At 32.4% G+C, this 17,089-nt stretch overlaps 1 protein-coding gene across 8 annotated transcripts in view; it reads right to left on the bottom strand.

The window, feature by feature from the left end:
• Positions 1 to 17,089, bottom strand: part of LOC124359073 (3-hydroxyisobutyryl-CoA hydrolase, mitochondrial) — a 62,438-nt gene that overhangs the window by 727 nt on the left and 44,622 nt on the right. For 4 of the 8 annotated variants that reach the window (XM_046811491.1, XM_046811489.1, XM_046811485.1 and 1 more), the window contains one exon: positions 2,748 to 3,756. In XM_046811491.1, the coding sequence (XP_046667447.1) occupies positions 2,748 to 3,678 (931 nt within the window). In that variant the 5' untranslated portion in view covers positions 3,679 to 3,756. Of the gene's footprint in view, positions 1 to 2,747; positions 3,757 to 13,959; positions 14,234 to 17,089 lie in introns of those variants that run through there. The other 4 variants (XM_046811484.1, XM_046811486.1, XM_046811488.1 and 1 more) reach the window with 3 other exon arrangements.

Raw genomic sequence — 17,089 nt, 5'->3', positions numbered from 1 at the left:
AGAAGAAAATTTGGAAAAATTACTTTTATCTTAAATTTTAACCAATTGATTATTAGAATTTCGAATCAACTGATGGGCTAGTTCGAGATATGTATTTAACTTATTCACTTTAAAACAATATTTCAGGTCAGACCTCCACCAAATGTAATTAGTCTTGCTTGCTTGCAATAAATATAAGATGATTAAAATAACCAGATTATTATTGAAACTAATGTGCGTTAAACATAATATGATTACAAGAAAATCAGAGTTTATCCTATGATAATTAGTTAATAAATAGTCGTAAGTTGGATAAATGATATAACACACCATTATCCATTAATATACTTTATTTCGTTCTTATTATTACCATTGCCAATGTGCTAATAAAGTATCATATTCAAAGCTATATTTAGTATTATGAAAAAATTTAATAACTAAAGAGGATTTGCTGTAGATGGAGCTTATATTGCTCACTGTTAAATTACATGAAAAACATAAAACCAATATTTAAAACTTTTATTTGTTTTGTAGTCCATTAAATATGATCTGACAACAGTTTTGTCTATATATTTATAGGTATAACCATTTCCAAAGTATGTTGAGGTCCTGGAGTGGTGGTGGAAATTGATGAGTGCAAAATTGGAAAAAGGAAATTTAACAAAGGGAGGTTGGTAGAAGGAACCTAGATTTTAGGTTTAGTAGAAACGATACCAGAAGGAGAAAAATATGGTGATAGGTATAGAATTGAGATTTGTCCTGAAAACAAATGAGATGATAAAACCCTGGTATTAAAACATGTAAAGCCTGGAACAACCATAGTCACAGACATATGGAAAGCGTATTTTGGATTGAGTGATTGTGGTTTTGTCCATTATACACTCACAGACAGTTGAAGGCTTGTGGAGAGACATAAAATACATTTTGAAAAATAGTATACCAGTTGACTTTCTCACAGATCATCTCTGTGAATATTTATATAGAAGAGAGGTACGATTTTCTTAAGACGCGTTAAACCATTTCCTAAAAGCAATTAAATATTGCTACCCAGGAGAAAACATATAGATAGTTTGATAAGTTTCCATTTTCTATTCTAATTATTGTTATGTTAACATTTACTTTTCTATTCCAAATTTTTGTTATCATTTCTTAATTATTTATGAGTTTTCCTATTTTCGGTTATAATAATTTGTTTGATTGTTCTGGTACATTTATTATTTATGATATTATCACTGTAAATATTAAATTTATATTTTAATTTCAAACATATGTTTGTTATTGAGGACTATAGATACTTTTATATCGATTGATAGTCTAGTATTCGAGATGTGAATATTTTAGGTATCGATGATTATATTAATCTATATAAAAAAATTGGGTCCGCATATCGTACTCATACCGATTTTGATTACAAAACTTGTAAGAATTATTCTCTAAAAAGTGACAACCTATGGTTTCTAAATTTCCCTTTATAAACATAAACATGTAAAAATGTTTACTATCACATTTTTAAAACATTTACTTTATATACGTATTAGTAATTGTTTAATAGATATAACTTTTTATTTTTAAGTTGTTTAAATTTATAGGATAAAAAGAAAAAGAAATTACTTCATTTTGGCCATAGTGACCAGTTTGTAACTACTCCCGAAATATTTAGTTACAAAATATACACTAGTTTCTGAATGAAAAAGTATTACATGTTTAAAGGGGGCAAAATGTATTTAACATAAAATTTAAGGGCATACAGATAAATGTATATGTAATCAAAATCCGGTACGTTGCAAATGTAACAAAGACAACAGAATCTAAATCTTGTATTCATTAGATAAAACAGTTGTAGTTACATAAATACCTTGAAACACTTACAAGGCCTTTCTTCAACAAACAATAACACAATTTCTTCACATCAACATGTTTTATATTTTATATATTTTTGTCTCAATATACAGTAGAACCCCTCATATCCGGCCACCACGGGACCGAGCCCCTGGCCGGATAACGATTCGGCCGGATAAACCAACCTACAGTACACAGCACTTGACGAAACAAAACAATTGTACTGTACTGTACTAACCGCACTGGAAATAATCAACGAACTGTTTACAGGTTAAACCTATTAGCTCAACTGAGGACAACACAGGAAAATGTAAACAAATAGATACACCAAAACAACGCAAGAGTCGTGGGAGACTAGTGCGTGCAACTGCGCGTCTGCAAGCCGTGGTAAATAAATTTCGATATTGGCTTCCGAGAAGTGGCCGGATAAACCGAGGTGCGGTAAAAACCGAGGCCGGATATGAGGGGTTCTACTGTAACACATTACAGAAATCACATTAGCCACAGCCAAAAGTTATACGGTTTCTTTATTTATTTTGTTATTTACTTGCATTGCATTGTTATTGGAAGCAATTTGATCTATTTCACAATTCTCAGAGTAATGTTTCTGTTCTTGCAAATAAAATTAAAAATATAATTGGCAATTTTTAATGATATGTTATGTAATATTGCAAAAGCAATGGGTAGAATAAACAAAACTCAACTACTTTGTTACGAAACTTTCTACTTTATAAATAAAATTACTAAAATCTGTTGTGTAATGATGTCTAATTAGAGATTAATTGGAATTCTTATATTTTATGGACTTAGCAACAGTCGGTGGTTAGTTTTTAGTTTACATTTTAACAAAGTAGGAGTTTAAGAGTCTCATATGCACTTCTAAACTAAAATTGTATACACAATCATCATTTTATTAATTAATAAATTACCTTCATAAAAATCAGGTGAGGAAGTAGCTTCTAGTGCAGCCTTTGCAAGCCGATACTCCATCTGTAGGCACTCTTTGAGATTCATCTTTGCTCCTTTTTCCAATTCCATTTTGGCAATCTTCATTGAAATGGGAGACATCTTGTTTAGTAGTTTCAAAGTTGCAGAACTGAACTCAGAGCCTTCTCTCTCCAGACATTTCACTATCTCTTCTACAGTTGGAGCCGAGAAAGCCTGATTGATCACTCCCATGTGAGCTCCTAGACTGAACTGGTGACTCGATATATCCTGAGTGTGTTGTCTAAGTACATTGTCTACATCACCATTTTTTAAGTTCACTATAGCATCAAACAATCTAGGAACATCTTTGCTTTCAATAAAATGTGTACCGAAACCGATCTTTACTACATCCTTGCCCTTCAACCTTTGCCCTGTGAGGGCAAGATATAAGCCCAGTTTTCCCTCTAGTCTTGGAAGAAAGTGGCTTGCACCGACATCTGGGAAAAGGCCAATTGCTGTTTCTGGCATAGCAAAAAGAGTCTTTTCTGTGGCTACACGGTATTTCCCATGAACTGAAATACCCACACCTCCTCCCATGGTTATTCCATCGATTAATGCAACATATGGTTTCTTAAATTGACCGATTGTGTAATCCATGGTATATTCTTTTCGAAAGAAGTCTTTTCCATACTGACAGCTAGTAGGACTACCAGATGTCACTGCTACAACATCTCCTCCTGCACAAAATGCCTTCTCCCCACTCCCTCGTACGACAACACATTGCACTTTGTTCTCCCACTCTCGTAACTTCTCTAGAACTATTGTTACCATTGCCTCATTCAATGAGTTTAAAGCTCTTGGCCGGTTTAAGGTGAGAACGCCAGTGTTATTGATGATTTCTGCCAGAACCACATCATCAGTCTTGCTAGACATGCTTCTAACAGGTTGACTTCGGCTCAGGCGACAAACTGAGTTCACCCCAGTTATGAGTAGAGAACTTATGTTTCGCACCTGCAAAAACACAATTTACTTAATTTACATTAGTGCGTAAAGTACAAAACCAAAAAAACAAAATGCAAGCTAATACAAAAAATAAATATACAGCAGTTTGTGGTCTAATATTACTTGGATAGTCATGACAAACATTTTAATACATTAGGTCTCTTCATTTACTCCTTACTCCACCAAAACACTTTATTCAATATGAGCTCTTAGAGACATTTGTGACAAGCATCCCATTTAAGAGTTAGGCTGGAACTGTTTACTTGAGAACAATCAAATAGCTTTTGAGGTTTGATTTAAAACTGTTTCCTCTAAAAAAACAATATTGAAATGTTATGTGCTCCTCCTGGCTGCTCAGAACACTGTGAATGAAAAGATCCTTTTTACTGCCTTATAATAATGAAACTTCTCAGTTACAGCTGAGAAGATAAACAAATTTGATCCATTATACAAAAATACAAGGGTTCTGATTATGTAAAATTTGGAAAAAGTTTTACGCTATAGGTCAAACAAAAAAGTAACATAAATGGTAATTTTTTTTAACTAATAAAACCAGACTGATTATTGACAAAATTTTGCACTGTGTGTTTTATATACGTGTGTGTGTGTGTGTGGAATGAAATCCTTAATATAAACTATCTAAGACTCCCGGGATGATTTTGGATCAAAGTGCTGTTGACTGGTCATATTCAAAGATGTATTCGGTATATTGGACATTAGTATGTGTATTACTTAAGAGAAGAGATAAATTTGTGTTTATATAAAAAAAGTTCACTTAATTCATTACAAAGTCACATTTCCTTATATTAATAGAATATGGGCTATATGCAGATAGAATTTTGAGAATAAAGACAATTATGGCTTTTGGTCGAAGGAATCACAATAATGAAATGGTAGCCATATTTAAATCCAGTTAATAGACTGTATTTGATGTTTATGAAATAAAACATCTTAACAGCATAACCTGGTGATGCTAACATCCTAAAGTTTATACCTAGATTGATCGCCACATCTTAGTTAAGTGGTATGTACCATTTGAATCATTAATGTCCTCATTAGTGGATTAGTGGGGGAAATTGTGCAAACTTGATACTTATCTAACAAAGAGAAAACAAACAGCAATGTACACAATGCTGTTATTTGTACAACAACAAACAATGGAGGTAGTGGACAATCAGCAGGAGGGATCTTGCAAATTTTCATTTGATTAACATGAAAGATTTTTGCAATATGATAATGAACTTGTCGAAATGGTACCACAAATGTCTGAGTTTCATTATTTTTCCCTCTATTTGTTCTCTATTCTGTCTAAAAATGAGTTTCAACTTCAACGAGATCTCCTGTCAATCTGAATTTTATTGTGAAATTCAAAGAAACAAAATTGTTAAACTTAGTTTAGCTTTATTGAGAATTTTGTAATAAAAATTATATTTTTGCCTGTCAAAGAGCTTTTTTGTCATATCTTAATTTATAAGTTGCATTTAAATCATCATTAAACAGATACTATAGTAACACAGATGCTGGAGGGTCAGGACAACTGGAACTGTGTGTCTCATTTTGTCCAGTGTATTCTCCGCGCTAAAAAGATTGATCTAGACCTAAATGCGGTTTAGACCTTTGACTTTCTGATGGCTGGATAGGCGTGAGCCCTGAGGGCTTAGGTAAAATTCAGACCTAACCTGGAGTAATGTGACAAACAGTTCCCGGGTTGAGATCCTGAAGTATAGAGGAGGTTTTTAGTGGGTAGTTTACCACCTTGTGAGAGTCCCACACTACAGGCTGGCCACCTGTGTGCATAAATGCATTTTCCTTCCTCTCCCTATATATATATATATATATATATATATATATATATATATATATAAAACAGATACTATAGTAGTAAGTTACAAAACTTTCCATAAGATCTAAATAATACACTTAAAAGCAACCTCTAGATGGGGTGTCATTTAATCTTTTGCCAATACCTAACTTTATATCTACAACTGCCCACAGAAAGCAAATTTTAAACATTTTAATTTATATTTGGTTATAGTGTTCAAAACTTATGTTTGTAGGCTAACTCTGAGGTTTAGTTAAAGCTTTGAAAGAAGGTAATTTCTCTACAATCCACTACTATAGATTTACAAATTTCTATGGCTTACAAACAACCTGTATATCTCAATCTATATTTAACTTCTTAAGCAGAAAATCATCCATAATTACAACGTAACAAAAATAAAAAAGCAATGTAGGATGTAAGACACACGTTGTCGCTACATCAACTTTGCTTTAACAACTTTCCAATTGAAATTATCATTGTTGTTCTGTATTCTAAAGTACGGTAATAGAAATCACAACTGATGAAGAACTAAAAATTATTGTTAAGGTAGATGTTATTTAACTTAAGAACTAAAGGAAGCAAATAAGAAGTACAAGATTAGTAAATAAATCCAAACATTTTAAAATGTGTAAAGTATGTAATACTTAAAAAACTTAATTCATTAACATTGTGATATACTATAAGCCAAACAAATTCAAACTAACAAACACTGACCAAAATAGACAAACAAGGGAATATAAAACTTCACAAGCAAAAAGTTATTTTATAAAAACATGCAACTCTTTGGAACCTCCAATCTTTAACACATAGCAAGGGTCTACTGGACAGTTGAAAAACACACACAAAATTACCACATGTCATTTACTCCACTATATACACTATAATAAAGAAAACAGTAATCTCTTGCTAAAACATTAAAGAGAAGAATTTTTTTATATGTTGGTATTCTGCATAATACCTTTTTGGTAGGAATTATTTTTAAGAAATTTGTAAAAATAACTATAAAACCAATGACTATGGATGAATTTAAAATTATGATCAGTGTATGTTAAAATTACTGGTACACAGTATTGAAGTATACAATTTTAATGTTTAAAAATATAAATAAAAAAGCTAAATATCTCATTTATTGTGGGGTGTCTAAAATAATGACTACATCAAAACTTATTGTAAAGTAGGTATAATAAACTTAAAATCAAAATAGACCAAATTTGACCTATAAGTTTATTCGTCCAATTAATTTACTGACCTGATTGGTCCAGTAAATTTTTTTCATAAATGATATTTGATAAAATCTCTCCATGGGACAAACAACAAAATATTAAAACGGGCTATGATCCTCCTTCATTTAGTTTAAACTTCCAAAACCCAGTTAGTTATTATATGTCCGGAAATTATCTGACCAAACTATACACATTTACGGTATATTATAAGAATTGGAACTTGATTTGTCTTTTGGTAAATTTAAGTTAAAATTAATACAAAGTAGGAGTACCACATCATGTGACATGCTAAACTTTTCAGTGCTAGACACTTTTATACCAGTCATTTTTCATTTGGGTGTATCCTAAAGAGCCAGACTTTTTTGCTTTTGCAAGGTGTTACTAAAATAACTGTAAATAGATTGCTTCATTAATTATATTAACAATGCTTTTACCATTATACTTCCAATAAACCATAGACAGAAAGTAACATATAATAATTTTCAATATTTATAAAAAAATTATGAATGTTAATTTTAAACAAAATCTGATTTTTTCAAACATCTTTTTGAGTTTGACCTTAGATAACTTGTAGAAAAAATAGTGTTTTAATAAACATTCATTTGTTCTGAAAGACCATTCAATTTTGTACATGTATTAAAATTTTGCATTGTTATGGTTATGGTCATAAGCCCAAAAATAACAGCTTTAAAGATAATATGCACTTTTCTTACTCGTGCACATATCCAAAAATAAGTACTAATCACAATAATACCTATTTAAAAGAAAATAAATGTATTAAATGAGTGCATAAGGTTTATTTACCTATAATTATGCATAGTGCCTCCCTGAAAGTTTTTAGCATTGAATATCGTAAATGGAATTAGTATGAAGTCCTTTATTGCATTTCACACACATAAATATTGACATTTTCTTAAGTTGATACCAGAGGTACAATATAATTAGTGGCCAAAATCACAATTGAAATTCACGATTATTACTTTATAAGTATTTGAAATTACACTACAGTTCAGCTGTTTTTCTATTAAAAATAATTTAATTCCACTAATATTATAAATGCTAAAGTTTGAATGTTTGGATATTTGGAGGTTTGTCCTCGAATCACGTTGAAACTGCTATGCGGATTGTGTTGAAATTAGGAACAGGTATAGCTTTTGGTCTGAACTAACATTTAGAGTGCTTTTTACCACCCATAACACATTCATTTCACCAAATAAAGTCGAATTCAAATTGAAAAATTAGTTTGTTTACATTCGAATGTTATGATAAGAACGAAACGAAATTTTGACAGCTGTTGACAGCTATAGTTCGACAAACTTTCTGAAACATCTGTTTACATTTGAATTTTATCAGTGCTTGATCGGAAGTGTAATGCATATAGTAAATAAAACACTAATATATAAATTTTACTCCAGATTGCGCCAGTGACGAATTAAAATCGTCTAATGCATTAAATACTGTTATAAAACTAACATTAATGATCAAAGTTATGAATGTTTTCACATAAGTTACTCTAAACTGGTGGGCTTCCTTGACATTATGATATTACATTTTAACAATGGCTTACGGAAAAACAGAGAAATAAATACTAACATACCTTAACGATTCATTCTTTCCCTGGCTACAGTCCAAAAAACAAGTGAAACGCAAAACTTTAATAACGATTATTTTGGAATTTTGCATAACCTTAATAAGGATTTCTCCCTTATACCGGAAGTACATAAGAAGTAGGTAGGACTTCCCCCTAGGTTGTAATAGGCTTTTCAGTCCTAGTAAACTCAACTATGTCAACACGATTTTGACCAAAGTAGATTTCCGAGAACTAGATAATCGAACGTATATAAAATTTGATCGAGGCAATATGGCAAGCTAAACTGTGACATAGTAGGTAAGTGAATTTAGTAGGTCCTACGTAAGTATATATATATTTCTTCTTCGTCACAACAACAAGGCAAACTCTACTATAGTACTGGAAATATCTTGACAAGGCCTGACCTGAAATATATGACAAGGACTGGAAATATACGCTTTTTGACCGAAGTAAGTTTCCGAGACCTGTGTGATCTGAGATTTGTGTTTTCTTGATCGGGATGACAAGGCAGATTCAGCTGTGACGTTATGTTTATAATTAATTAGAACCAGAAATGCTCCTACACGTGCCAAACATGATATAATAATTAAGTTAAACTCTGATACTATTTACCACGAACTTAAATAATATCTACCTGATGTATGCCTACTTACGTTTTAAAATTTTTATAGGACTCCCATCATATTACATCATAATTGCTTTTACTAAGTAATATAAGGACTTTGGTTCTAAGATTGCGTGAGAAGCCGCGGGTAACAGCTAGTGGTGAATAAAATAACTGTATGCTATGTGTATTTATAAAACATAACAAACAAAACAGTGTAACAATTAGTTACTTATTAGTTATTAGGATAAACATGTATGACAGCTTGTGACACAAATTAAGTTGGAACAATATTGTTATTAAATACATTAAAAAGAACTGGCAATAATTAATCGTAAATAACTATAATTAGAATACAGGAGAGGATAGACAAGTTGTAGTTTATCAGATCTTCTTAGCCAGGAAAGTTTTAGTATTAGAGTTTAGTCTCCTACACAGGCTAGGTGAAATCTGTCTGAAAAGATGAGTATATTTATATTTGTTTATATCCACGCTTTATTCACAATCGGCACAGTGTCTAATCATGGACTGCTCAGAGGAGTTGGCACTTGTAAGCTCTGGGAATGAACCTGTTAAACAGACTATGTAACAGAATGGTTCTTTACAAAAATATTGGTGAATAAAATAGTCCAAAATTTCTTTTTTATAATAAATGTTGTGTATTTACTAAAAAATAAATCATTGGTATTTTTTGCACATACTGCTTCAGTCATGTCAAAACATGTTGGCACTGATAAGGGAAAATAGCATAATACTGTACTCAGTTTCTTTACAAATTTATTCTGTGTTTTCCTTATTGCCGTCATAGTTATCCATTAAGGTAAATGTGAAATTAACGGCTGGTATGGTAAAAGATGAGTGTAGCATTATTAAATTATTGATATCATCCTCGTGAACAAAACAATGTCAAGGGGTAGAAGTGATAAATAAAAAAGTTATAGAACATAAAAAGTGGAACTACAAGATTTGTTCAAATAATATCGTAACTTTTTTATTACTCAGGGTTTTAAAATTTTTTTGTGGCGTTTTATTCACTAATATTTTTGTAAAGAATCATTCTGTAACATTAATCTTTTTAATAGGTTCATTCCCAGACATTACAAGTGCAGACTCCTCTGAGCAGTCCATGATTAGACACTGTGCCGATTGTGAATAAAGCGTGGATATAAACAAATTTTGATTGGAAATAAAAATGTAGTGTTTCAGAGATCAAGTAGACAGAGTCAGATGATATTCAGTGTTTGTTTACAGAGAGTCAGTCTAATTACATTCTAATTATCTCCAACATTGGCTAGGTTGGTACTCTGAAAGAGAGCAAACCTCTCACTCTTCAACTGAGTACGCTGAAACACAGTAATAGATATCTGCTGTCATCTATCTCTGTCTGAATAGATGAAACAACATTGATATAGCTTCACTAGGCAGAGTAAATATAAATATACTCATCTTTTCAGACAGATTTCACCTAGCCTGTGTAGGAGACTAAACTCTAATACTAAAACTTTCCTGGCTAAGAAGATCTGATAAACTACAACTCGTCTATCCCCTCCTGTATTCTAATTATAGTTATTTATGATTAATTATTGCCAGTTCTTTTTAATGTATTTAATAACAATATTGTTCCAACTTAATTAAAACAAAGTAAAATCAATAGTTTGGTATTTTAGTAATGGCCACAAGTTCAATTGCGATATACATGAGTTATTTGAGTCACATGCTGTCAGACATGCTTATCCTTATAAAATAGTATAATTAAACTAATTGTTACACTCTTTTGCTTGTTACGTTTTATAAATACAAATAGCCTAGATAGTTTTCTATTAATCATTAAATTATTAATTTTTTTTAAATAGAAAAAAAGATAAAGTAGGCCTATACTGTTATTTCAAATACCTATAAAGTAATTTGGTTCAACATTTTGCTTTCAGTAGTTTAGATAATCACCAATATTGATGATTCAATTGTGGTGTTGGCTGCTTATTATATTGTAGCCTAGGTTATTCATGTATCAACTTATGAAAATGTCAACCTTCGTGTGTGTGAAATGGAAAAAAGGACTTCTAAAATAGATGCAGCCTAAGAATGAGGGTGGTAATATAATATAGAAGATATGTTTATAGTGTGTATGCAAAGTTGTATTAGATCGGCTTGTACATTTCTGAGGTACGATCATTCATACGTTTTTTTCAGTATATAACTTGTAACATCGATATAGCTCCAAAAAATAGGTGTGGCCTAAGAATAAGGGTTGATATATAATATAGAGGACTGTGTTTAGAATGTGTATGGAAAGTATTATCAAAATTGGCTTGTACTTTTTTGAGGTAAGGAACAATCCACAACTTGCAGTTTCAGTATTTGGCCTGTAAAATTGGTATAGCTCCAAAAATAAGTGTGTATAAGAATGAGGGTTTGTAATATAGTATTGTAGACAACATCTACTTAATGTTTAAAAAATGTACGTTTTAACCAAATTAGCTCATACTTTTTCGGCAACAAGACCATCCATATGTTTTTCTCATGTTGGCCTTGAGATAAATATAGTCCCAAAAATGGGTACTCTAAATGGTAATTATTTAAATATAAAGTATACTGTACTCTGTTTATCTAAAATATTGGGATTCCAGTTAAGTAGATTCTATAGATTTTGTTTAGTATTCGTTCTATTTGACTTGAAATTATAATATTAATGTAGTTTTGTTTCAAGGGCTGGTTCAGGAACTAGGTCAAAAGTAGTTCAGAAACCACGTTAGGAGTAGTTCAAGAACCAGGTCACAACTCCTGTCACAGGATTAGTTCTTTCTATGGGGAGTTTCACACTTCTCTTTACTGATACCAATGCATACTGATGTATTTTACAAGCAATCAATGTAAAATGTTCTTCCACCATCAGCGAACATGATGTTGGCTATTAAAATGAAGCGGGTAAGGTACGATAAGTGGACCCGGTTTTTTATATTGAAATTGGCAAACTATATTACTTAATCATAATGATATAATCAATCGATACTGATTAATTATTTTGAACAATTCACTTAAATAATCTATATCAACAGCTGTAAACACTTTCAAATAATACACATAGGGCAATATTTCAATTTTACATAAGTAACATTAGATTATTAAAAATGGAAGTCAATTTAAAAAAAAACTACACAGCATTTCTTTGAAAGATGATAAGACATGTTTCTCATGGCTTCAACATGTTGGACTCATACCGAAAAACCCATTATATGAAATTTGTGGGAAAGAAACAACTGTAACTGTGAGAAGAGCAAATATGGTCATCTTCAGTTTCCTAATTTTGGTTACAATAATTTGTTTGATCACTGTAAATATTAAATTCATATTTTAATTTAAAACATATGATTGTTATTGAGGACTATAGATACTTTTATATCGATTGATAGTATAGGATTTGAGATGCGAATATTAGGTACTGATGATTACATTCTTCGATATAAAAAGCTGGGTCCGCTTATCGTACCCTACCTAATGAAGCTTCATGTAAAATTTCAAGATCAGTTGGTTCCCTTCTCATTGTGAGGTGCGATAGAGGTAACTCGTGCCCTTTTCCTGTACTGTCTGGTGTTCCTCAGGGTTCTCACCTAGGGCCATTACTATTCAACATCTTCATAAACGACATTACCAGTGTGGCAGCCTCTCGTTTCCTTCTCTTTGCGGATGATATCAAGCTGTTTAACAGAGTCACTTCTTCATTTGATCAAGATGAACTCCAGTGTTCCTTTGATAGTATATGCAAGTGGTGTGAGGTGAATGCAATGGAGCTGAATACAAAAGTGTGTCAAGATGCACTTCAGCCGCAGTGAAGTGATTTACTCTTATGGCTACAAAATCAATGTGAACAAGCTGAAGACGGTTGATGAGGTGAGGGATCTGGGTGTCATCACTGCTCCTTCCTTATCTCCTACACATTTCCTCAAAAGCTTCTTTTCCTTCTTGGTTTTGTCCTCCGCTCTACTAAAGAATTCAGATTTCCCCATACCCTTGTTATTCTTTATAAAACCATAGTTTGTCCTTTACTGGAGTACTGTTGTCTTGTTTGGTCACCTCATTAAGCCTTTCACATTGAAATGCTCAACAGAAAGCAAATCCGCTTCATCAGAGCTCTGGGAACTGAGGCTAGGGTATCAGTACTGGAGACCCCAATCCACACCATGGAGGAACTGTTCGACATCTAACCACTCTTTTTGCGGTGGGCTTATCAAGACCTCAACTTTCTGCGAGGGCTGGTCAACGGCGATATAGACTGTCCTGACCTGCAGCTGTGACTTTCACTGTGCCGAGAGGGACTCGCTCGAAGTGAGTTTTCAGTAGGCGTTTCCAGCCAACTAATTAATACTCAAAACCACGGCATATCCAGACTCCTGAGGACTGGCGAAGCGGCTTCTTCCTCTGTCAATTTCTTCGGGAATTCTTCTTTCAGGACGGATACTATTGGTTTCCTGAGAGACTGGAAGAGATGCATGGTGCATGAACTACGTAGTTTCTGTTTTACAATTCATTCCTATCTGTTAAAATACCTTAATATTGTTTTGTTTGATTGTATACTTATGATCTATTGTTGGTTTCATTCGGATCTACTTGTAATATTTGTAAAATTGGTGTTGTACCGTTGAAATAAATAAATACAAAATATTTTGCAAACTGACACAATTTATATTTATCTAGCCCCTTGAATGATAGACTTCGTTAAAGCTCAGCCAATTACTGAAGCAATTTAAAAAATTTAATTTAATTCCAAAATATTAATGTAATGAAAAGTAACTAAAACCCTTTTATTTACTTTTCATTACATTAATATATATATATATATATATATATATATATATATATATATATTATATATATATAGATAACCCTACAATTGGAGTTAATAACATAGTATAATATAATTTATATTCCAGATTCCCTTATCTAACTTAAATGTATTACAAAACTGTTAGCCTACCATCATGCAGAAAGCTTTCTGTCCTCTATTATAAAGTACACAAACAACCTGTAGAATAAAACTTAAAGAACACCAATAAAACTCAATGGAGCCATTGTAATGTTCTCATGCTGTTTCCAGATTCACAACCACATAAAAGAACAAGAATTCAACAACCCCACAAAGATAAAAATAACCAACTACTGAACTATTCGATAAGCATAAACCGGCATTGACCTAAGACCATTGACCAAGACCAAGACCAAGACCTTTTATGATATGCCTTGTCAGTAAACAGCTGTTCAGTCTGCATTACCCAACGAACTATACTACTGGAACGCGCACTGCCCATAAGCAGCATGTTGTGTTTTCCGGTCGCACACAGCTGTGCGTTACTGGTGTATCCATGGATTTGCAGGCGCTTAAAGTGGGCAAGAACTCACCAAGTTCTGTACTCCATGCCAATGATGCTGATCTTAGAACACATTAACTTTTTATTGATTTTAAATCTAAGGGTAAATTAAGTAGATCAAGTGATGATGTACGGTATTGAAAATTGTAAAATATTATTATTTACTCTAGTTATCTCAAACAAATGCGACCACTTCTAAATTGACAGGAAGCCACGAGTTACTTTGAATTAAAACTGTGACTAAACTATTTTTTTTAAATAATATCTCATCACATCGAAAAAACAAAAACTTTTGACATTAAAAAAGAAACCAACTTAGAAATAAGGCAAAAATATTGGTCAAAATAATTTTATTTTCTAACACGTAGATTAAGTGTGTCATGTTTGTAAATTTTTTGTAGTTTATTTTGAAATAAAATACTGTCAATAAAAAGTTGTTTTTTTTTCATCTGGGTAATATTTTAATGCCTGTAATATTTGTTTCCGACTTTGTAAGAAAAATAAAAGTCAAAATCTCAGTTATTTTGATATTGCACAAAAATCAGTTTTTTTAACAGAAAATAAAAATCCACGGTAAAAAGCAGCTACTAACATTTGTAATAATAAATAAATTGTAGTATCTAACAATTGTATTAAGTCTACAAGGCGTTTTAAAGTGATATTAGATCATTACTATAATGCCTGCCATATGGGCGGAGTTAGTTCTTGCCCATTTCCAGCGCCTGCAGTTTCGGAACGCAGCCCAGGATTTCCGCTCGGTTTCTCCGGCCCAGAGCGCGTTCCAATAATTCGTTGGCATTACCAAACCCAAACTGAAACATAAAAACTCCTTGGCCAAGGTCAAAAATCCGTTCCTATTCCACTATTGGCCCAAAGCCACGTTAGATTCACAAGGCTTGCTACTCGTACCATGACGCCACATGTATAGTCCAGTCGGAGTATAGTTCCATATTCACCGTGCAGTACGGATCTAATCCTAATGTGAGATGATACTAGCTACCTTTACTAGAAACATAGCGTCATGCAGGTTGAGTCAACTGTCCTTGCAAAGACGCTTAAATTTTACAGTACTCTACCTACCTTTTGTACCTTAGCTCATATTCTTATGTGTTTGATTGTTCTGTGATGTTTGTATCACTATAAAAAAGTTTATAAACTATATGTGTGAAATGAACATATGATTTATTATGAAACAACATGTAAATTAATTCATACAGAATTAATGTTTAAATACTGAAAAAGAATAAAATAGTATAATTTTGTTATGATAGCGTTTAAGACACAATTTTTAGTGTAGTGACAATAAAAAGATTCTAGCTTATACACATGCAAATATAGGTACAAATATGATGTTTTTATGTATATTATACAGTTTATCTGCCGATTCTCTCCGAGTACTTTATATTTACATTGCAAGTTGTCATGATTCTGAACAAAGTAAAGTCAGGAAAAGAAAGAATTTTTCATCTTATCTGAGGCCTGGCTTATGTATATTTTAATAGAATTCCTCGGCCTAAACACGTCAATAGCAGATGGCTTCTGATCAGTGATATATATTTCCTTGGTCGGGAAACAAAGCAAAATTAACTGTGGAGTAAAACATACTAAGAACGATATAAATTACAATGGCTATAGCCTATAATTATAAACTTTTTGGAATATTTTCTGGATCTATGCAACAAGGCAAACTCAACATTGGTGTCGGAAATATTCACTCTTACCAGCAGTGGTCATAAACGTGCAAAGGAGCGGGTAACTGCTAGCAGTGCAGATATAAGATACAATGTACGTACAGCTAGTCTAACTTTTACTGTACATTTAAGGACTGTTATGAAACCGATCTAAGTTTGTCTTTTTGAAAAGTGAAGCGGAAACTAACACGCCTATAAAGTTAAAACAAGGTTCAACAGCGTGTTATTACAGTCACTGGAATTTCAGAAAGCACGCTAAGACGTATTATAAAGAAGGAAAAACAAATAAGTCCAGTGGGCACTTCGTTTAGTACGCAAAACAATGTAAGGAAACGCTTAACTAAAAGTTTCAACGTCCGTGAATTACGGATAAAATATTTTAAAAGTTTAGCCGAATCAGAGATGAAAAAGGCCGATAATGTACATGGATGAAACATATGTTCACTCTACACACACCAAAACAAATGCTGGACTGATGGTAATACTTCGGGGTCGAAGACACCTTTAAGCAAAGGACAACGTCTACTCCATTATGTCTGAGATGTACTTTAGGTCATAGTGAAACTTTGGAACATATCTTTTTTAAGTGCCCTGCATATGACCATGCTAGAAGCCAAGGTTTAAAATTAATAAAGAATAAGTATGGGATGAATGTTCAAAACTTAACTAAAATTCTCCAGTCAAACGATTTAGAGATTTTTAAAGAATTACTTCAATTTTTGAGCTCAATTAAGAAATTTATTTAAAACAAAATAACTCTCTGCATATTGGTAACTTAAATGTAACCTGGATAAGGTGCTTCAACCTAGGAAGTCTGATGGACCCTTAGCGAGAAGATAATCTAGATCCTTACAAGACTCCTACGTCAAGAAACAAATAGTACATTGAGGCGGCATGGGATTTCCCGAAGAGAAGAAAAAAAATTCTAATAATAATTCACGCAGGTGGGGAAGATAGATGTGTCAATAATTTTTTGCTTACTTTCACATCAAGAAAAACGTCAGGAGACTACCACAATGACATGAATTACGAAAAATGGGTAAATACT

Source organism: Homalodisca vitripennis, chromosome 4 (genome assembly GCF_021130785.1).
Source record: "Homalodisca vitripennis isolate AUS2020 chromosome 4, UT_GWSS_2.1, whole genome shotgun sequence".
Lineage (NCBI taxonomy): Eukaryota > Metazoa > Arthropoda > Insecta > Hemiptera > Cicadellidae > Homalodisca > Homalodisca vitripennis.
The sequence above is the reverse complement of the archived record's forward strand: the minus strand, read 5'-3'. Positions and strand labels throughout refer to the sequence as shown.